Genomic DNA, 21,363 nt, shown 5'->3' with positions numbered 1-21,363 from the left:
TTAGGCTTAAAAAAAACCAAGTTAGTAGTTATTTCGATGGCTTTCAATAGTACTTTAGTATACACATGAACAGACACACACACTCACCCCGACAATGGAACCAGTATAGTTGCGTCTTTCTTCTGACAAGCAAACACTATCTGAGCCAGTATCTTGATGAGCTCGTTGATCCTGTCCCGACGCCAACAACGCTCAACTGGGCGTGGGAAGAACAACAACAACTGGTAATTATCGTGTTTAGGGCATGTACAATGAAGCTGAGCCAATTGGCAAAATGAATGAACCTTGACCTCACACACACACACGTACACCACTGTACAGTATAAAAACCAAGGCATAATTAATAACTAAGAATGCGTTTACAGCATTAGATAGCCTCTACAAAACAAGTTATTAGTTATGCCTCGAGGCGTAGCCGCACAAGAGATACGGTAAAGCTGACTGTGTGTGTGTCTGTCTGTCTGTCTGTGTGTGTATTCCAGCTATAACTGCTCAACGGTTGCAATGCGACGAAAACTAACAGCTTCTATAGGCTTCTAGCCACGTTCTCTTGGATTTTGATTCATGGATTAGCAAACTAAAGCTTCTTTCTCGAGTTATGGCTAGTTTGACTCACATTGAAGGCTGTTGCAGTCTCTTCAGAATCTTTCATAGCATCATCTGTCCCCACAAACTTTCTATTCAACATATGAGTTAGCCTTGCACTAAAGCGCTAGCTTTTTGTTAGCTACAATACTCAGAAAATATCTGTTAAAACAGCTAGCTAGCAGTAGCCATTTATCTCTTTAGACACACCCTTTAATTATTCCTGTGGATCAGTGTAATGCGCATGCGCGCTCATTCCCCATGTGTGATATCCAAGATCCAGATTCTCCTGGCAGAATCATCTTTGTTTTGAGGGCCTGGTATTAGCCACAAAACATACACAGGTCTTTTCTTCTTAGATATTATATACACTGAACTACAGATCCTGGAAGAATCAATTTTCTTCTTTCTTGAGGTCCTGGTAAGCCACATAATACAATAAATAACAACAATAGATGCATGTAAATAAGTCTTTTCTTCTCAGTGACTTTATATAGATAAGCTAACTTTAATATAAAATTCATTATAGATAACACTCTAATACTTTTGAGCGAAAGCAAAAAACATGGCGAGAGGCATTAGCACAGCGCCAGCTTGAACACTAGTTTTAGAAGTGGCAGATTTGATGTTAAAGCTTCGTAACTGTACTTTGTGGGAAATGCTTCTATTTGATTATGACCACGTACGTACATGTACATCTGTTGTACACTCTAACTTTCAGTATTGAATTTGCATCACCTTCATTGTGTGTAGCCTTCCTCTGAGCTTCTCTGTTGGCGGCCATATCCCCAGACCTACAAACCAACCACCATAATAACAACACTCCTCACAGTTACCGTATTGCTAGAATGTTTTACGAGCATAATTATGCGAATTTTTAAACAATAAAATTGTAAAACCTAATTTTAGGTAAATACACACGATCCTTGCCAGAACGCAATAGTTAGATCGCAAAGGGTTGCCGATTTGGATTTGGCTGATTCGCAAAGGTTTTTCACCAACAGCAAAGTATTCTAGTAATACGGTATGCAGGGTTCTGCCTAGGAATTTTGAGAGGTGGTTAAAAATGATGGGGGACACAAATTTGAACAAGCATGTGTTGTAAGCCATGTAAGTATATACAGTATACATCAATAAAAAGGTCCCGTTCCGTTTCTAAAAACGCACGTATAAACGGTAGCGTTAAACTGGATGCACAACGCGACCAATTTCTCATTATAAATTAAAATGGTGATGTCATCATGAAAAATTTAAATTACTTACACAATCAGGGTTCTATCTAGTGGGGGGGGGGGGGCAGGGGGGAAGCTTCCCCTCCAAACTATCCAACTTCCCCCCCAAACCTTCCACCTTATTTGTCTCAAATTGCGTCTCTGGCCATCTAGAATAAAAAATTTTCCGGGGAAGGACCCCTGGACCCCCCCTTTCAGCCTACGGCTCGTGCTTTGCACTCGCCGTAGGCTTCCCCCCACAAAATATTTCTTCTAGATAGAACCCTGACAATGATACTGTATGATTTGTAGTACAATGAGCTAGCTAGTTATTATAAAGTCAGACATACTGGAGAAGAGACGATGGTCTTCAAAAACGGTCATTCCAGGTCACAAATAACTTGCATGGAGGGCAGCTTAGTCTTGGGGCTGATGCGAGACCGAGAACAACTGGGGAAACGGTCCACTGTTGCAAAATAGCATCTATAAGCTAACTGAGAGGATTAAAGCGCTAGACAATCAGCTATACTGTAGTACACAAGCTAGCTAGCTAGCTACTGCTACACTGTACGCACGATCACAAGTTAACGAATCTGCTTACTCAGCAATTTTTCTGCACATGCGTGAAAACGGTAGTGTTTTGCATAATACAATGCGTTCATTATGCGTTTTTTTTTTATGCGTTTAAACCGGAATTGTGCGTTTTACGCAAACGGAACGGGAACTTTTTATTGATGGGTACTGTAGCTGAAATAATTATATATGTACATTGTTGTACTTGCATCAGTACAGTATGGTGCTATACTAAGATTTCTTCATCACAGGCCGGGTCATAATCAGTACTTGGAAGTGTTAACTGCACCCAGTTGCTCACTCTCTAGCTTGTCTTTTCCTTAGCAGGTGGTTCAACTCCCTGTTTTAAGGCAGAGTATAGCTAGCTAGCTAGCTGCAGTACTCCTCGAACTCAACAAAGCCATGCTGCAGCTTCAATTAATTCAATTAATTGTTCTGGTCATGCGCAGTAGAGTTCAATTAATAGTTAGCTCTATATAAGGCACATCAAGACAGTAAAACTGGTAAGCGAAGACTAGCAGCTAAACTGGACTAGCCAGTACTTGTAGAATGTAAAGCAGTGGTCGGAAAGGCTAAGTGGTGGTCGGAAAATATCTAGTGGTGGTCGCAGCTTACCTAAACGACCACTGTAGGCAGAACCCTGTGTATGTAGCAAGATGATGCTTTTCCTAACATACTGTCATACATGTTATGCAGAGGTAGGCAATCACATAAACTGTGTACTCACAACTGCATTTGAATGATGGGGTCGGCCGTGTGATAGTCCATAGTTGATATCCCGCTCATCTTGGGTGCTATAGGTCGACCCATTGCATGCAGTATCTCAGCACTACTGGATGGTGGGATCATCACATACAGAGGACCTCAACACACACAACAACATAATAAAAACTGACTATTTTTCAACACCACTTCCAAGAAACCTTATTTTATAATTATTTTATATCAAACATTAGCAATAATACTCATGGTTCTACATGTAATTAGTATGTACAAGCACTTGGATAACTTATCGAGGCCTATAACTTTTGGATTTGGCAAAAAAGCAATCGTCACACTGATAAATTTGGCCTCTATTACTCACCATTTTGGCCAGACTCTGAACCAGAAGAGGTGCTCCTAGTGATGAGGAACTGAGATGAGGGGGTGGTCTGTCCACCTTGCTGCATCTGGATGAGGGCATGGCCTATAGCGTTGAGGGTGGAGCCATCCTCAGAGGTCATGTCAGAGGGCAAACCATCATCGCTAGTTAGCGTGTGGACCTCCTGTGTGAGTGGGCGGGAACAACAAGTGTGTGTGTGTGTGTGTTCGTTATTTGGGAGGTAGTTACCATCATGCAAATTCTAACCATGTAATACGAAAGCGAAAATAATACAAAAATGAAACGTCCTAGGATACCTTTAAAAAAGCATTTTAAGTGCTAGTTTTTATATGTTACTTGGTGTGAAGTGTGTGTGTGTGTGTGTTACCTGGGTATCATGCACAAGACCAAAGTTAGGGCCCAAGTCACTGGCCTGTAGCTGCTCCACACTCTCCCCATCATCACTCTGACTTATCTCTATCTCAAACTGTGAACTGGGTACCACCTCTTCAGTAGCGATAGTAACCGTCTCCACGTCGGTCGGCTCTGTCTCTACGTGTAGTATCTCTGTATTAAAACAGTTTTTAAGTGTTTGCTTTTATGTTACTTGGTGTGAACTCTGTGTGGGTACATACCTGGGTATCATGCACAAGACCAAAGTTAGGGCCCACATTATAACCAACTACACATTATACACAAGTACCGTACTTGTTCAATTTAAGGCCACCCTCCAAATATGCGACACCCTCGATCTTAGGTAATATTCTGACCTCTGTAAGTAGCGACTGCTGCGTGTGACAATTATTTTTTTATGTCGCGTCCTAAATAGAGGTCGAACCATAGCCTCGATTCCAGGCCGCTAGAAACAATATAATTTTAAGCATCCTATAATCGAGGATAGTAGAGTAACCTCCAATTAGATGCGACCCTCTAAATATGCGACACAAGGAATTTTTCTCAACCTCCAAAAGAAATGACCTCTCGCTTTGTAATTTAATATTTATGAATAAGTGTACCTTGTTAATGTTCTTGATGAAGGTTCCTCAGTAGTCCCTGTCCATGGACTCATGTCTTCAGCCTCCACCAATACAAACAAATAGTTTGACCACTTGCTCAGAGCTTCAAAATTGACAGCATAATTTCTTCTTCTCTCTAGCTAGTGCAGTGAAAGACCAGCCACGTGGTTTAGCAATGTTATCGCACGTGACAGCTATTGTTTATTCCTGCAGAGAAAGAGGGCGGGTCTCGTTGTAGCTGAGCTAGCTGTTGTCCTGTACTTCTGTATCGTGCCTGGTATCAAGCTGTGAAGATACTGTAGCTCTGGATTATTATCAATAAGTGCTGTTTTATTTTCTGCATATAGATCTACGGTACATGGTTTTGATGATATAATTTGCACACACCAAATATTTATACATAATTACATGTACCTTCATATCATTGCCCACACTCTACAGAGAAGATGTGTGACTATCTCACAATAGCAGATCTAGGAAAACTATACATAGCTACGTTTGATGCTCGAATCAAGTGGAGAAACTTCTTATTGGTTCTTGAGATACCCTCGGATACCATCGACAGCATTGGGAAAGATTGGAGCAACAATCCTAATGACTGCTATCGTGAGGGTTTGAAAGAATGGCTAAAAGGTGGTGAGAGAAGCTGGGAAGATATTGTCAAAGCTTTGTCAAGTCCCATCATGGGTGAAGTTCACATAGCCAGGACCATTGAGAAAGATCATCCTAGTGCAAGCAATCCTAAAAGAATCAAATTACAAAGTAAGTACCAATGGCACATTAATACATGATTATACCGTAGATTATACATGTTAATACGTTATCTTTCAACCCTCATGCACACAATATTCTTTAGTTGACGAAAATCACCAGTTGATCAACGATGATTTGACTGTTTTCCTAGACGAGCGTTTTGGTAAAGGTGCATTTGGAGCAGTCTTCAAAGGCAGCTACAGGGGCGAGATATGTGCAGTCAAAGTGCTGCTTCACGATGCTATGGAGATGCAGGCAAGTATTTCAGTCGGCAAAAACGAAGAAGCTAGCGATGCAATTGATCGTGAAAGTGATTTTCTCAAGTCGTTCCAGCACCCAAATGTTGTTCAGTTTTTGTCTACTGCCAAGCACCCCAAATCAGGGAGTACAATCCTCGTTGTTGAGCTGATGGATTGCAATCTGAGATCCTATTTCTCTGGTTTTGATGAAGAGTCCCTCACTAGCGAATGTGAAATTAGCCTCTCCAAAGATATGGCTTGTGGTCTGGCCTACATTCACAGCAAGAAGATTATCCACCGTGACCTCTGTGGCGATAACGTCTTGCTGAAGCTTACACGACCAATGCCTGTCGCAAAGATATCCGACTTTGGCATGTCACGGCTATATGATCCCTCCATACTTAGCCACACCCTCACAGCCATTGGTCACCGGATGGGGTATCTACCTCTCGAGGCTATTCGATTGGAAGAAGAGAAATACGATAGTAGCCTGGATGTGTTTTCCTATGGGGTGATTGTGACACAGATTGTTTGCAAGCTAGAGACCATTAAATCAGCCAAGGATCGATCATTCCATGTTGCCCAGATCCCTCACACACACAGGTTGAGGAAACTTATCGACAGTTGTTTGCAAGAAGACATGAGGAGGAGACCATCTGCCAGGGACATCTGTGAGTCAATTATAATTACATGTTTTACAATTCAGCTAACCCTATAACTCTAACCCTAACGAAAAAAATCACATTTGTATTTATTAATGTTGGTATCGATTTTCTAGATGCTTACTTGATGAGAGGTTCTGGTTCAGTGGAGGCAACAAGGAGGAGGTCAAAGGACACTCAACCAGTCAAGGAGATGCGTACATGTAGTGTGTGAATGAGATTCCCACAGCAACAATAGTATTGTACCTTAACATGCATGGATGCTGTCTCATGTGTTAAGCCGTAACTGCACATCCGTTTGAGTGTGCCTATAATTATGTACTTCCTTTAGCGGAAATTGTCTCGTTCTGTTGTAGAATTCCACTAATGATATTCACGTTTGTGTTTTAATTCAAAATTTCCACCAACGCTCCCCTGTACAGGCTCACAGTGAACAGATTGAGCACAAAGATGCTGAGCTGGTCAGGAGAGACGCCATCATTCAACAGCAGAGACAGCTGGTGAGACAAAATGCACCATTATATTATTGCAGAGCTATAGTAGAAGCATTGATCTCTTATAATCGGACTGTACATTCTATTAGACTGGTAGGCGTGGCCACTTAAGCTAATTAGAGAAAGTGATTTAGTGTGCATGCAATTATTGCTACAAGTAACACTGGCTAGACACTATCCTAATTACACTCATTCATTATTCAGGGTCCCCCTCCCAGAGAGTTGAGACCTCCACTCACTCTGAAATGGAGAAGAGAAAAAGACATGCCAATCAAGATGGGTAGCTCGGTACAGAGTGTTGTTATCGGTGACACGGTGTATGTTGGTGGAGGGTTTGCAGACAATGGTCGTGATAGGTGTACAGTGATGAAGCTCGAGCAAGATCAATGGACCAAACTACCAGAGTACACTGCCATGTACTTCGCTATGACATCACTCGCTAATCGACTAGTGCTGGTTGGAGGATATGATCCAAGTAACAAACGCACCAATCAGCTTGCAGTGTTTGGGTCAGGGGAATGGACTCACCCGTACTCACCAATGAACATTGCTCGTGATTCCTCAACAGCTGTCTCCTTCAACAACCACATCATTGTAGCTGGTGGGCGTGATGATAAAGGACCCACCCCCTCTCTGTGGAGGTATTGGACGTAGCATCAAGAAGATGGTACATTGCTCACTACCTAACCCACGATCAGGACTGAAATCGACTCTCATAGGAAACACCTTCTACCTAATGGGAGGGCACGATCACACTGGGAGGGCAACCAAGACAGTGCATGACGTTGACCTCAATGAACTCATTGTAAAGGTCCTTTCCAACCTGGACACACCCACTCTCTGGCAGACCTTACAGGAAGTACCACTCGTGTGGTCAGCTCCTCTCAGTATTGGGAGGTCGCTATTAGCCGTTGGTGGAGCGGACGACAGATTCAACCTAATTTCATCAATCCACCTCTACCAGCCTGACACCAGGAGGTGGGTGAAAGTGGGAGACCTGCCTACTGCACGATACACCTGCACATGCTCAGTACTTCCTAGTGGAGAGGTTATTGTAGCCGGAGGAGAGACAGAAATTGATTATATTCAAACTGTTGATTTCTTCTCTATAAGTGCTAATTAGATATTTTGTTAATAATTGTTTCTCTTTAATTGTGCGATGAGTTTATAACGATATTTTTTATCATGTTGAGAAAATTAAATTGCAACAGAATTTTATCGCATATAATTATAGTTATTATGATGATATGAAGTGATACATACATAATTACATTGCCAGAAAATAGTACAACTAGTGTTCAAGCTGGCGCTGTGCTAATGCCTCTCGCTATGTTTTTGCTTTCGCTCAAAAGTATTAGAGTGTTATCTATATAATGAATTTTATATTAAAGTTAGCTTATCTATATAAAGTCACTGAGAAGAAAAGACTTATTTACATGGATCTATTGTTGTTATTTATTGTATTATGTGGCTTACCAGGACCTCAAGAAAGAAAATTGATTCTTCCAGGATCTGTAGTTCAGTGTAGATAATATCTAAGAAGAAAAGACCTGTGTACATGCATATTGTTATCTATATTGTTATATGGTAGTGTTTTGTGGCTTACCAGGCCCTCAAGACAAAGATGATTCTGCCAGGAGAATCTGGATCTGGATCTTGGATATCCACATAGGGAATGAGCGCGCATGCGCATTACATCCACAGGAATAATTAAAGGGTGTGTCCAAAGAGATCAATTTCACAAAATAATGGCTACTGCTAGCTAGCTGTTTTAACAGATATTTTCTGAGTATTGTAGCTAACAAAAAGCTAGCGCTTTAGTGCAAGGCTAACTCATATGTTGAATAGAAAGTTTGTGCGGACAGATGATGCTATGAAAGATTCTGAAGAGACTGCAACAGCCTTCAATGTGAGTCAAACTAGCCATAACTCGAGAAAGAAGCTTTAGTTTGCTAATCCACGAATCAAAATCCAAGAAAACGTGGCTAGAAGCCTATAGAAGCTGTTAGTTTTCGTCGCATTGCAACCGTTGAGCAGTTATAGCTGGAATACACACACACACAGACAGACACACACACAGTCAGCTTTACCGTATCCCTCGTGCGGCTACGCCTCGAGGCATAAAAACAGACAAAATAATATTCAACAGTCTCATAACAAGTTCTGGTCCTTAGTTAGGGTCTTGTCTGAGGGCAGGGTGGACGCCTTCTCCCAGAATCCAAAGTCTATCTCCTCTTCCGAGTCAGACAGTGAGGGGTGGGGCTCGGGAACTGAGGGGTTAAAGAGTCACATGGTCATAGTCACACTGAGTGGCCAGTTTACGTGAGGCCCCTCTCTTTCTTAGCAGCATAGTAGGCCTAAAGGTGTGTGTGTGTGGGGGGGGGGGGTCGTACATGGTTGTACATTGCACACCTTCAAATAGGACGCACTATAGCTGACCTTGAATGACTTTAAGGGACTCTACAAAGTATGACACAAATGCATTTTCCAGCTAATGTACTCTGTACCTCTACCTCCATTCTCAGTGCCTCTTCTTGTCTCCTCAACACTTGGCCGGGCTGAAAAATGGCCGCATAACTGGGGGCCGGAAAAGATGAGGGGTGGAAAAATCAAACAATAGTACAGAAGACAAATCGATCAGTCAATCTACAATTAGAACTAGAGCACTGAAGTGCTACCCTCGGCTGTTGACATAAATAATAAAGATGTATAGAAACCAGAGGAGTGTTATACAATAGTATATATGATCTGGCTAAGCAGCAAGTAACGGGAGCAATAAAATAAAACTAGACTATAGGCTGAAACTTTTGAGAACGAGTTTTAGTAGAATCATAACACTAATAGTATCTTATTGCACTAGATTATAATCTTACTTCAAGATATACAGTGAAACAGTATAGCTGTACTCTAGAGGTGGCATAGGTCCGCTATGGAGTCCATTAATTAACCTGACTGTATTCTATAATAATCTCTATAGAGTGACTAGAATAAGAAAAGCTTCACTACAACTCTACACACTAACTGACGTGACACAACTCACTAGTTGAGCCACTTTGATTTCTTGCTCTTGGACTTAAACAGAGCCGAGTCAGCACTCATCCTGCACACTAACCTGAGGAGATAGGTTCTCCCTGGAGAGTACGGAGGGCAGGTACTGGTTGGAGGAGGCCGTGAGAACAGCTGCACCAGACACACCTCCCAGTCTCACACACACTAGAGCTGCACAACAGACACACCAGGATGGAGCATGCCCAGTTTCCCAATCACCTTCCCACGTACACACACCTCCGCACAACGGCCCGGGAACTAGGTAGAGTCTGTGGAGTGTGTGTGCAGGGGAGGGGGCGGTAAACACAAGCAGTGCAGAAGTGTGGGCAGTGAGCAAGTGTAGTTGTAGGAATAAATTTTATGACAAAATATTCTTCCAGTGGATTCAACACATACACTTCAAAAACCTCACGGCCACTAATTCCCAACAAACTGGACTGAATGCATATACAGTAGTTCCTTCACAAGTCCCTAACACACATACACAGCTGTGCTTATGCAACCCTCACCTTCAGCTGCCTTGAGGAAGTATCCACTGCCATCTTTGGTGAAGGACACCTCCAGCAGCTACATGACATGGTCCAGTAGTCCATGGATCACTTCAAACCCGGGGGTACGACTATAATACACTGCACACAACCGACGATGGTTCCGTGTTCCCACATCTACAGCATAGGACACACAAATTAGTGAGCTTTTGCACTTCAAGCAATTAGCGGTTTTAAGACACTTTAATTGTATACAATAGTGCTTTCTCAGAGCTACAGAATGCGTCTTTGATAGGACGTTCCTAACACAAGTTATGGCCTCTAAAAGATAGCTCTAAAAACAAACCTGATTTTTCAACAGCCATTAACTTTAATACTGTTGATCCAATGTCAAACATGTTATGATTTTCTGAAAGCTTAGAAAGAGACCTTTCAAATGATGAGTTTCGATCCAAAATTTTGTTGGTGCCCTAATTTGTAATTTTTCCGCCTTGGACCATGGTATGGCCAAATTGGCAAATACTTTTATCTCTCAAATATAAACTTTGATGACACCATTTGAAAGGTCTCTTTCTAAGCTTTCAGAAAATCAGAAAATCATTGAAATTGTATCCACGGAATTCAAGTTATGGCAGCTAAAAGATAGCAGGCCTGATTCTGAAAAAACACCCACGCCTTCCCCTAGAAAACAGAAGATGAATTAATGTCAGCACTTCCGTCTCTCAAAAACTGCTTACCTTGCAAATAGTGTCTTAGCCAGATAAAATCTCATTCTTCTGTGGAGTGAACCCCAGACCAGCCAGAATACAGCCAGCTCTGTGAGTGAGTGAGCACAGTGTGTAAGATGGTACTTGATCTACTGGGTACAGTTACCTTGCTGGTGCTTCATCAGCGTCTATCTCCTGTAGTGGAAGGTATAACTCAGCCAGCTCGTCAGAAGCGCTACACATACAGAGAGAGGGGCAGATGAAAGGTAAATAAAGTACTGAAAATAACTACTGAAAATATACACACAAACCATAATCATACGAATGCTGACTAGCAGTCAAACACACAGTACACTACACACTAGGACACCTACACACTGGTAACCCTAATTATAGCTGGACACAAATTTGGTAATAAAATTCTAATTTTACTGTACTTAAAACACCTCCCCCCACCCCTAGTATACAGACCTGCCTGCTGCTGTGTTCTTGTCCCCTGAGGCCATGAAGTAGCTCCCCCTCTCTAGCGAGCAGCTGCACTCTCTCAGTGTCACACTCGAGTACACTATCCAGTGCTAATGTGTTGTCCCCGGTGACCTCTTGCTCCACGTGTAGTACACTCACACCAGCTGGTAGACGCAGCTCACGACACGCCATAGAGCGGAGGAGGGTGGACTTGCCAACACCTGCACTTGTGTGAGGGGGTGTGTGGTTAGGGCAGGGGAGAGACACACATGTATCACTACAAGTATGCTAGCTGCATGGTTAGATATCTGACACTATGTCTGGTTTAATGCTCAACCTGTGTGTGTGTGTGTGGCATAATAATTATACGTAATCATTAATTATTTTTATTGCACTATAATTATATAATAATTATTGGACGCTGGAATTCACCGAGCAATATTAAGCCACGTTAAAATTGTTTTTAGGCCTAAATCTTTGCACCAAGCTTAATTAACTATTGACTGTAACTCAGGGTCACAGCTTACACCAGTATCCCCCCTCCCCTACACACACACAGTAGGTACACTGACCAAGAGAAGCAACCTTGAGGGGAGCTCAGAGTGAAGTTGATCTTGACTCCAGTGCTGGAGGGGACATAGGGAAGTAAAACCACCGGTACGTTCAGCTTCCCCAGAGAGCTGGCTTTATGAAGGGAGCAGACGCGAGTGTGAGGACAGTGGCTGCCTTCATATATCTTGCATGATATCTACAGTTTTCAGTGAGTCCATGCGTATGCGCATACGCATGGCTTTCTGATCTCTGACCCCATATGCAACACCCCCTCATCTTGAGCAGCCCCTCCCCCACTTCGAATAATTATTAAATCTTCATAATAATTATTATATTCTTTACACAAATTAATAATAACACACTCATGCACCAATACTAAGACTCAGAGTCCAATTGTTTGATGTGGTGTAACACAGTGTCCATGGAGGGTCTGTCCTGAGGTGATGAGTGGGTGGAGCTCCCGCCATACACCTTCCATACTCGATAGCAGACCAAGAAATACAGCAGCTTCAGGAAATCTGGCATTCACCACTTCACAAGCAAGCACTCCAAAACTGTACACATCATCTTTGTCCATGCACGAGACTGTGGGGGGAGGGAAAATTGGTTCAGGAAATTGATCACATAAACATTAATAACACAATCTACAATTAAATAGACAGTAGTGTACAACACAGGAATAGGGACAGTACTATCCAATGAGAGGTTAATGGATTGTGAATGACACTGTACAAGCTTGATTGTGTTGTAACTATAAATGGGAAATTGCATGACCAATCTATTGAGCGAATTTCGTAATTCGTAATTGAAAAGTCGCTGTATTTTAAACCCGATACTAATTATTATAGTACCAGGAGTTCATGCACTCCTGATGTAGTACAAAATGGGATATCATCATAATTATACACGTATAATAATTATTATTACAAGCCATGTACAAGACTATGTAGCTCGTACCCTACACAGGTTTAGAATTTAATATCGCATGCATGCATGCTGCAGAAAGGCTGCTATTCCGTGAAAGTTAAATCCGCGAAAACCTTTCAACGATCATTCTACGAAAGTTTATACCCTACCCGTTATACGGTATACAGTACACACTGACAGTGGTGTGCCCGGAATATCTTAATTTTTCAATCCTCCATCTCATAAATGATCCTAGTAAACTATAGGCCTTATTCTGTGGGCACATCTCTGAGTACAAGTATGGGCGGGAACAACAAGTGTGTGTGTGTGTGTGTGTGTGTTCGTTATTTGGGAGGTAGTTACCATCATGCAAATTCTAACCATGTAATATGAAAGCGAAAATAATACGAAAACGAAACGTCCTAGGATACCTTTAAAAAAGTGTTTTAAGTGCTAGTTTTTATATATTACTTGGTGTGAAGTGTGTGTGTGTGTGTGTTACCTGGGTATCATGCACAAGGCCAAAGTTAGGGTCCAAGTCACTGGCCTGTAGCTGCTCCACACTCTCCCCATCATCACTCTGACTTATCTCTATCTCAAACTGTGAACTGGGTACCACCTCTTCAGTAGCGATAGTAACCGTCTCCACGTCGGTCGGCTCTGTTCCTACGTGTAGTATCTCTGTATTAAAACAGTTTTTAAGTGTTTGCTTTTATGTTACTTGGTGTGAACTCTGTGTGGGTACATACCTGGGTATCATGCACAAGACCAAAGTTAGGGTCCACATTATAACCAACTACACATTATACACAAGTACCGTACTTGTTCAATTTAAGGCGACCCTCCAAATATGCGACACCCTCGATCTTAGGTAATATTCTGACCTCTAAAAGTAGCGACTGCTGCGTGTGACAATTATTTTTTATGTCGCGTCCTAAATAATAGAGGTCAAACCACAGCCTCGATTCCAGGCCGCTAGAAACAAAAAATTTTTAAGCATCCTATAATCGAGGATAGTAGAGTAACCTCCAATTAGATGCCACCCTCTAAATATGCGACACCAGGAATTTTTCTAAACCTCCAAAAGAAATGACCTCTCGCTTTGTAATTTAATATTTATGAATAACTGTACCTTGTTAATGTTCTTGATGAAGGTTCCTCAGTAGTCCCTGTCCATGGACTCATGTCTTCAGCCTCCACCAATACAGACAAATAGTTTGACCACTTGCTCAGAGCTTCAAAATTGACAGCACAATTTCTTCTTCTCTCTAGCTCTAGAAGTGAAAGACCAGCCACGTGGTTTAGCAATGTTATCGCATGTGACAGCTATTGTGTATTCTGCAGAGAAAGAGGGCGGGTCTCGTTAACGTTGTAGCTGAGCTAGCTGTTGTCCTGTATTTCTGTATCGTGCCTGGTATCAAGCTGTGAAGATACTGTAGCTCTGGATTATTATCAGTAAGTGCAGACAGCACTAACTGTTTTATTTTCTGCATATAGATCTAAGGTACATGGTTTTGATGATATAATTTGCACACACCAAATATTTATACATAATTACATGTACCTTCATATCATTGTTTATCTTATTCCACACTCTACAGAGAAGATGTCTGACTATCTCACAATAGCAGATCTAGGAGATCTATACATAGCTACGTTTGATGCTCGAATCAAGTGGCGAAACTTCTTGCTGGTTCTTAAAATATCTTCGGATACCATTGACAGCATTGGTACAAAATGGCGAGATGATCCTGATGACTGCTATCGTGAGGGTTTAAAAGAATGGCTGAAAGGTGGTGAGAGAAGCTGGGAAGATGTTGTCAAAGCTTTGTCAAGTCCCATTGTGGGCCACAGTGACATAGCCAGGACCATCGAGAAAGATCATCTACAGTCTACTGATGCAAGCAATCCTACTGATGTGAAGTCAGAGGGTAAGCACTAGTTCAGCACAGGGATGCATATCTCATACATGATGCTTAGTTTATTAGCTAGCTTCTATAATATTCACCCGGGTCCCTCTCATAAACACACACACACACACACACACACAATGTTTTTACAGTTGACGAAAATCACCAGAAGATCAATGATGATTTAACTGTTTTCCTAGACGAACTACTAGGTAAAGGTGCATTTGGAGCAGTCTTCAAAGGCAGCTACAGGGGCAAGATTTGTGCAGTCAAACTTCTAATTTACGAGGCTGTAGAGATACAGACAGGTTTCCCAACCGGCAAAAGTGAAGAAGCCAGCAAAGCATTTGATCGTGAGTGTGAGTTTCTCCAGTCACTCCAGCACCCAAACGTTGTTCTGTATTTGTCGACTGCCAAGCATCCCAAATCAGGTGGTACAATCCTCGTTGTTGAGCTGATGGATTGCAATCTGAGATCCTATTTCTCCAGCCTTGGTGAAGAGTCCCTCACTAGCGAATGTGAAATTAGCCTCTCCAAAGACATGGCTTGTGGTCTGGCCTACATTCATAGCAAGAAGATTATCCACCGTGACCTCTGTGGCGATAACGTCTTGCTGAAGCTAACACAGCCAGTGCCTATCGCAAAAATTTCCGACTTTGGTATGTCACGGCTATACGATCCCTCCAAGCTTAGCCACACCCTCACAGCCATTGGTCACCGTATGGGGTATCTACCTCTCGAGGCTATTCGATTGGATAAGGAGAATTACGATAATAGCGTCGATGTTTTTTCCCTTGGGGTGATTATGGTACAGATTGTTCAGAAGCTGAAGACGGTCAAATCTGTGGAAGATCGATCATTCCATGTTGCTCAGATCCCTCACACACACAGGTTGAGGAAGCTTATCGACAGTTGCTTGCAAGAAGACATGAGGAGGAGACCATCTGCCAGGGACATCTGTGAGTCAATTAAATACATGTGTTGTACATTTTATCGCAAATAATTTATGAGTCTACGATTCCGACATTTTGTTTGGAAAAAGTTCCTTATTGAAGATTTAACTTTTACTTTAGATTCTTCACTGACAAGCGACTCTGACACAGTGGAGGCAACAAAGAGGGAGTTCAAGGACACTCAAGTAAATCAACTTTTACATCAAGTATCTGAGAAAGACACCCATTCACAAGCATCTATCGATCGGCTTCAAGCTGAGCAAGTTTGTGGACTAGAAGAAGTGACCACTCCTCAACAAGAACAGTTTGAAGTTCAACCCAGAGAAATTGATCATCTAGTGAAGTTTCTACAGATACAACCTCGGGTGGACACTCAACCAGATAATAACTTGACTGCAGATGTTGACCTGACAAGTGGCTCGGACCCAGTGGAGGAAACAAAGAGGGAGTCAAAGGACCCTCAACCAGTCAAGAAGGTGCGTACATGTAGTGTGATAATGAGATTCCCACAGCAACAATAGTATTGTACCTTAACATGCATGGATGCTGTCTCATGTGTTAAGCCGTAACTACACATCCGTTTGAGTGTGCCTATAATTATGTACTTCCTTTAGTGAAGATTGTCTCGTTCTGTTGTAGAATTTTCATTAATGATATTCACGTCTGTGTTTGATTTCCACCAACGTTCCCCTGTACAGGCACACGGGGGACAGACTGAGCACAAAGATGCTGAGCTGGTCAGGAGAGACGCCATCATTCAACAGCAGAGACTGGTGACACAAAATGCACCATTATATTATTGCAGAGCTATAGTAGAAGCTTTGATCTCTTATAATCGTACTGTACATTCTATTAGACTGGTGGGCGTGGCCTCTTAAGCTAATTAGAGAAAGTGATTTAGTGTGCATGCAATTATTGCTACAAGTAACACTCGCTTGTTAGTAGACACTATCCTAATTACACTCATTCATTATTCAGGGTCCCCCTCCCAGAGAGTTGAGACCTCCACTCACTCTGAAATGGAGAATAGGAAAATACATGCCAATCAAGATGAGCTTCTCGGTACAGAGTGTTGTTATCGGTGACACAGTGTATGTTGGTGGAGGGATTGCATACGGTGATCGTGACAAGTGTACAGTGATGAAGCTCGAGCAAGATCAATGGACCAAACTACCAGAGTACACTGCCTATAGGTTCGCTATGACATCACTCGCTAATCGACTAGTGCTGGTGGGAGGACATGATTCAAGAAACAAAAAACCCACCAATCAACTTGCAGTGTTTGAATCAGGGGAATGGACTCACCCGTACCCACCAATGAACATTGCTCGTTATTCCTCAACAGCTGTCTCCTTCAACAACCACATCATTGTAGCTGGTGGGTGTGATGATAAAGTACGTGCCCTCTCCTCTGTGGAGGTGTTGGACGTGGCATCAAGAAGATGGTACATTGCTCAGTCACTACCTAACCCACGATCAGTACTGAAATCGACTCTCATAGGAAACACCCTCTACCTAATGGGAGGGTACAATCACACTCTGAGTGCAACCAAGACAGTGTACCACGTCGACCTCACTGAACTCGTTGCAAAGGCCCATTCGAACCTGGACACACCCACTCTCTGGCAGACCTTACAGGAAGTACCACTCGTGCGGTCAGCTCCTCTCAGTATTGGGAGGTCACTATTAGCCGTTGGTGGATGGGACGACAATGTCAACCCAAGTTCATTGATCCACCTCTACCAGCCTGACACCAGGAGGTGGGTGAAAGTGGGAGACCTGCCTACTGCACGACTCAACTGCACATGCTCAGTACTTCCTAGTGGAGAGGTCATTGTAGCCGGAGGACAGACAGATGCACTTACCAATACTCAAACTGTTGATTTCTTCTCTATAAGTGCTAATTAGTTATTTTGTTAATTGTTTCTCTTTAATTGTGCGATGAGTTTATAACGATATTGATATTCTTTTTATTATGTTGAGACAATTAAGTTGCAACAGAATTTTATCGCATATAATTATAGTTATTATGATGACATGAAGTGGTACATACATAATTACATTGCCAGAAAATAGTACAAAAACAGACAAAATAATATTTAACAGTCTCATAACAAGTTCAGGTCCTTGGTTGGGGTCTTGTCCGAGGGTAGGGTGAACGCCTTCTCCTAGAATACAAAGTCTATCTCCTCTTCCGAGTCAGACAGTGAGGGGTGGGGCTCGGGAACTGAGGGGTTAAAGAGTCACATGATCATAGTCACACTGAGTGGCCAGTTTACGTGAGGCCCCTCTCTTTCTTAGCAGCATAGTAGGCTTATCTTTTCCGGCCCCCAGTTATCCTAATGGAACTGAGGGGTTAAAGAGTCACACGGTCATAGTCACACTGAGTGGCCTTCTTAGCAGCATAGTACGCCTAAAGGTGTGTGTGTGTGTGTGTGGGGGGGGGGGGTCGTACATGATTGTACATTGCACACCTCAAATAGGACACACTATAGCTGACCTTGAATGACTTTAAGGGACTCTACAAAGTATGACACAAATACATTTTCCAGCTAATGTACTCTGTACCTCTACCTCCATTCTCAGTGCCTCTTCTTGTCTCCTCAACACTTGGCCGGGCTGAAAAATGGCCGCATAACTGGGGGCCGGAAAAGATGAGGGGCGGAAAAATCAAACAATAGTACAGAAGACAAATCGATCAGTCAATCTACAATTAGAACTAGAGCACTGAAGTGCTACCCTCGGCAGTGTCCTGTAGCCAGGATAAACAACACATGGACACATTCAAACTGGTAGTGTGATGAAGGGTCTGGTACACGTACTGTACAATGTCATGTACAAATATTGTGAGCTAGTGTTCTCAATTGACACACGTTTCCCTGTACACACCTAAACTGCATACATTGAAGCATACCTTGTATACAAGTGCATGTACATACAGACTAGTAAGCATGCTAGGTTCCCATTCTTTGTACTGTACATTCAATAGTACACAGTTAACTCATTGCACTGCATAACTACACACACGTTAAAACTAGAACAGTATAAACAGTCCACAATTATAATATACTGTACACTACTGTTGAGAGGATTGGTCCACCGTTTCCATAGACATTGAATCTTGCCCGGGGCTACCAGCACTTGAGTTGCTTGTGAGCACATTCTGAGCCAGAATCAGAGTGTTGAGCAGACTAGCAGCAGCCGCGGCAGAGAGACCACCACCACCACCACCGCCGCCATTGTTGTTGGCTTGTGACAGCATGGAGGATTTCGGTACAGGAGTGGACGGAGAAGTGGTCGTGCTCGCAATGGAGGATATACTATTATTATTATATTATAATATACTATACACTATTGTTGAGAGGATTGAAATACGAGCTTTTTCAAGTAGTCCACTGTCTTGTCCAGTACCGTTCCCTTGCTGTACACATACTGCAGTCAGGGAAACATGACGTGAGGGTGAGACATGTACGTGGAGATAACAAAAAAACATACTTAGTTGCTGTTAAAAAATAGCAATTATATTTTATGTACAACTAACTACATGTGTTATATACGATGAACTCTGCTGGATTCTATGCTACTACTAACATAACACTGGGCTCTACACTAATGCATGCTTAAAAAAGCTTAGCAATAATATTAAGAAATTTAGGCTTAAAAAAAACCAAGTTAGTAGTTATTTCGATGGCTTTCAATAGTACTTTAGTATACACATGAACAGACACACACACTCACCCCGACAATGGAACCAGTATAGTTGCGTCTTTCTTCTGACAAGCAGGCACTATCTGAGCCAGTATCTTGATGAGCTCGTTGATCCTGTCCCGACGCCAACAACACTCAACACAACACTCAACTGGGCGTGGGAAGAACAACAACAACGTTTAGGGTTTAGGGCATGTACAATGAAGCTGAGCCAATTGGCAAAATGAATGAACCTTGACCTCACACACACACACGTACACCACTGTACAGTATAAAAACCAAGGCATAATTAATAATTAAGAATGCGTTTACAGCATTAGATAACCTCTACAAAACAAGTTATTAGTTATGCCTCGAGGCGTAGCCGCACGAGAGATACGGTAAAGCTGACTGTGTGTGTCTGTCTGTCTGTGTGTGTATTCCAGCTATAACTGCTCAACGGTTGCAATGCGACGAAAACTAACAGCTTCTATAGGCTTCTAGCCACGTTCTCTTGGATTTTGATTCTTGGATTAGCAAACTAAAGCTTCTTTCTCTAGTTATGGCTAGTTTGACTCACATTGAAGGCTGTTGCAGTATCTTCAGAATCTTTCATAGCATCATCTGTCCTCACAAACTTCTATTCAACATTATGAGTTAGCCTTGCACTAAAGCGCTAGCTTTTTGTTAGCTACAATACTCAGAAAATATCTGTTAAAACAGCTAGCTAGCAGTAGCCATTTATCTCTTCGGACACACCCTTTAATTATTCCTGTGGATGTAATGCGCATGCGCGCTCATTCCCCATGTGTGATATCCAAGATCCAGATCCAGATTCTCCTGGCTGTCATCTTTGTCTTGAGGGCCTGGTATTAGCCACAAAACACTACCATATAACAATAATAGATAACAATATGCATGTACACAGGTCTTTTCTTCTTAGATATTATATACACTGAACTACAGATCCTGGAAGAATCAATTTTTTTCTTTCTTGAGGTCCTGGTAAGCCACATAATACAATAAATAACAACAATAGATGCATGTAAATAAGTCTTTTTTTCTCAGTGACTTTATATAGATAAGCTATCTTTAATATAAAATTCATTATAGATAACACTCTAATACTTTTGAGCGAAAGCAAAAACATGGCGAGAGGCATTAGCACAGCGCCAGCTTGAACACTAGTTTTAGAAGTGGCAGATTTGATGTTAAAGCTTCGTAACTGTACTTTGTGGGAAATGCTTCTATTTGATTATGACCACGTACGTACATGTACATCTGTTGTACACTCTAACTTTCAGTATTGAATTTGCAGCACCTTCGTTGTGTGTAGCCTTCCTCTGAGCTTCCCTGTTGGCCGCCATATCCCCAGACCTGCAAACCAACCACCATAATAACAACACTCCTCACAGTTACCGTATTACTAGAATGTTTACGAGCATAAGTATGCGAATTTTTAAACAATAAAATTGCAAAACCTAATTTTGGGTAAATACACACGATCCTTGCCAGAACGCAATAGTTAGATCGCAAAGGGTTGCCGATTTGGCTGATTCGCAAAGGTTTTTCACCAACAGCAAAATATTCTAGTAATACTGTATGTAGCAAGAATGATGCTTTCCCTAACATACTGTCATACATGTTATGCAGAGGTAGGCAATCACATGAACTGTGTACTCACAACTGCATTTGAACGATGGGGTCGGCCGTGTGATAATCCATAGTTGATATCCCGCTCATCTTGGGTGCTATAGGTCGACCCATTGCATACAGAGGACCTGAACACACACAACAACATAGTAAAAACTGACTATTTTTCAACACCACTTCCAAGAAACCTTATTTTATAATTATTTTATATCAAACATTAGCAATAATACTCATGGTTCTACATGTAATTAGTAAGTACAAGCACTTGGATAACTTATCGAGGCCTATAACTTTTGGATTTGCCCCAAAAAATGTATCGTCACACTGATAAATTTGGCCTCCATTACTCACCATTTTGGCCAGACTCTGAACCAGATGAG

The 21,363-nt window shown here is 42.1% G+C and overlaps 4 protein-coding genes and 1 long non-coding RNA gene across 11 annotated transcripts in view; 2 read left to right on the top strand and 3 right to left on the bottom strand.

Annotated features, from left to right (window-relative positions):
- The window catches only part of LOC135352141 (uncharacterized), a 33,043-nt gene extending 11,942 nt beyond the window's left edge, over nt 1–21,101 (bottom strand). For 2 of the 5 annotated variants that reach the window (XM_064551332.1, XM_064551333.1), the window contains exons 1-3: nt 3,097–3,645; nt 1,324–1,379; nt 88–196 (exon numbers count right to left, since the gene is read on the bottom strand). In XM_064551332.1, the coding sequence (XP_064407402.1) occupies nt 88–196; nt 1,324–1,379; nt 3,097–3,218 (287 nt within the window). In that variant the 5' untranslated portion in view covers nt 3,219–3,645. Of the gene's footprint in view, nt 1–87; nt 197–1,323; nt 1,380–3,096; nt 18,057–18,211; nt 19,076–19,381; nt 19,503–19,910; nt 20,708–21,014 lie in introns of those variants that run through there. The other 3 variants (XR_010399593.1, XM_064551334.1, XM_064551335.1) reach the window with 3 other exon arrangements.
- The window catches only part of LOC135352059 (uncharacterized), a gene marked incomplete in the record, with an annotated part of 851,949 nt that overhangs the window by 234,428 nt on the left and 596,158 nt on the right, over nt 1–21,363 (bottom strand).
- On the top strand, nt 4,682–7,802 carry LOC135352104 (uncharacterized). The gene is made up of 6 exons (XM_064551273.1): nt 4,682–4,820; nt 4,908–5,228; nt 5,323–6,129; nt 6,237–6,313; nt 6,543–6,620; nt 6,819–7,802. Exons 2-6 carry the CDS (start codon nt 4,913–4,915, stop codon nt 7,266–7,268), a joined length of 1,728 nt encoding a protein of 575 aa, XP_064407343.1. The 5' UTR covers nt 4,682–4,820; nt 4,908–4,912; the 3' UTR covers nt 7,269–7,802.
- Nucleotides 10,396–11,090, bottom strand: LOC135352199 (uncharacterized). The gene is made up of 3 exons (XR_010399678.1): nt 11,024–11,090; nt 10,888–10,966; nt 10,396–10,831 (listed from the first exon to the last, which is right to left on the bottom strand). It is a non-coding gene; the product is annotated as an uncharacterized LOC135352199 (long non-coding RNA).
- LOC135352068 (uncharacterized) overlaps nt 14,110–21,363 on the top strand; it is a 42,524-nt gene continuing 35,270 nt past the window's right edge. The window contains exons 1-6 of one of the 3 annotated variants that reach the window (XM_064551181.1): nt 14,110–14,235; nt 14,382–14,711; nt 14,843–15,649; nt 15,764–16,119; nt 16,342–16,416; nt 16,622–17,662. In XM_064551181.1, coding sequence (XP_064407251.1) covers nt 14,387–14,711; nt 14,843–15,649; nt 15,764–16,119; nt 16,342–16,416; nt 16,622–17,551 — 2,493 coding nt within the window. In that variant the 5' untranslated portion in view covers nt 14,110–14,235; nt 14,382–14,386 and the 3' untranslated portion in view covers nt 17,552–17,662. Of the gene's footprint in view, nt 14,236–14,381; nt 14,712–14,842; nt 15,650–15,763; nt 16,120–16,341; nt 16,417–16,621; nt 17,663–21,363 lie in introns of those variants that run through there. The other 2 variants (XM_064551179.1, XM_064551183.1) reach the window with 2 other exon arrangements.

The sequence above is a fragment of the Halichondria panicea genome, chromosome 1 (assembly GCF_963675165.1).
Source record: "Halichondria panicea chromosome 1, odHalPani1.1, whole genome shotgun sequence".
In the NCBI taxonomy this organism is placed as follows: Eukaryota; Metazoa; Porifera; class Demospongiae; order Suberitida; family Halichondriidae; genus Halichondria; species Halichondria panicea.
Note: the sequence above shows the minus strand (reverse complement) of the source record. Positions and strands in the feature narration are given on the sequence as shown.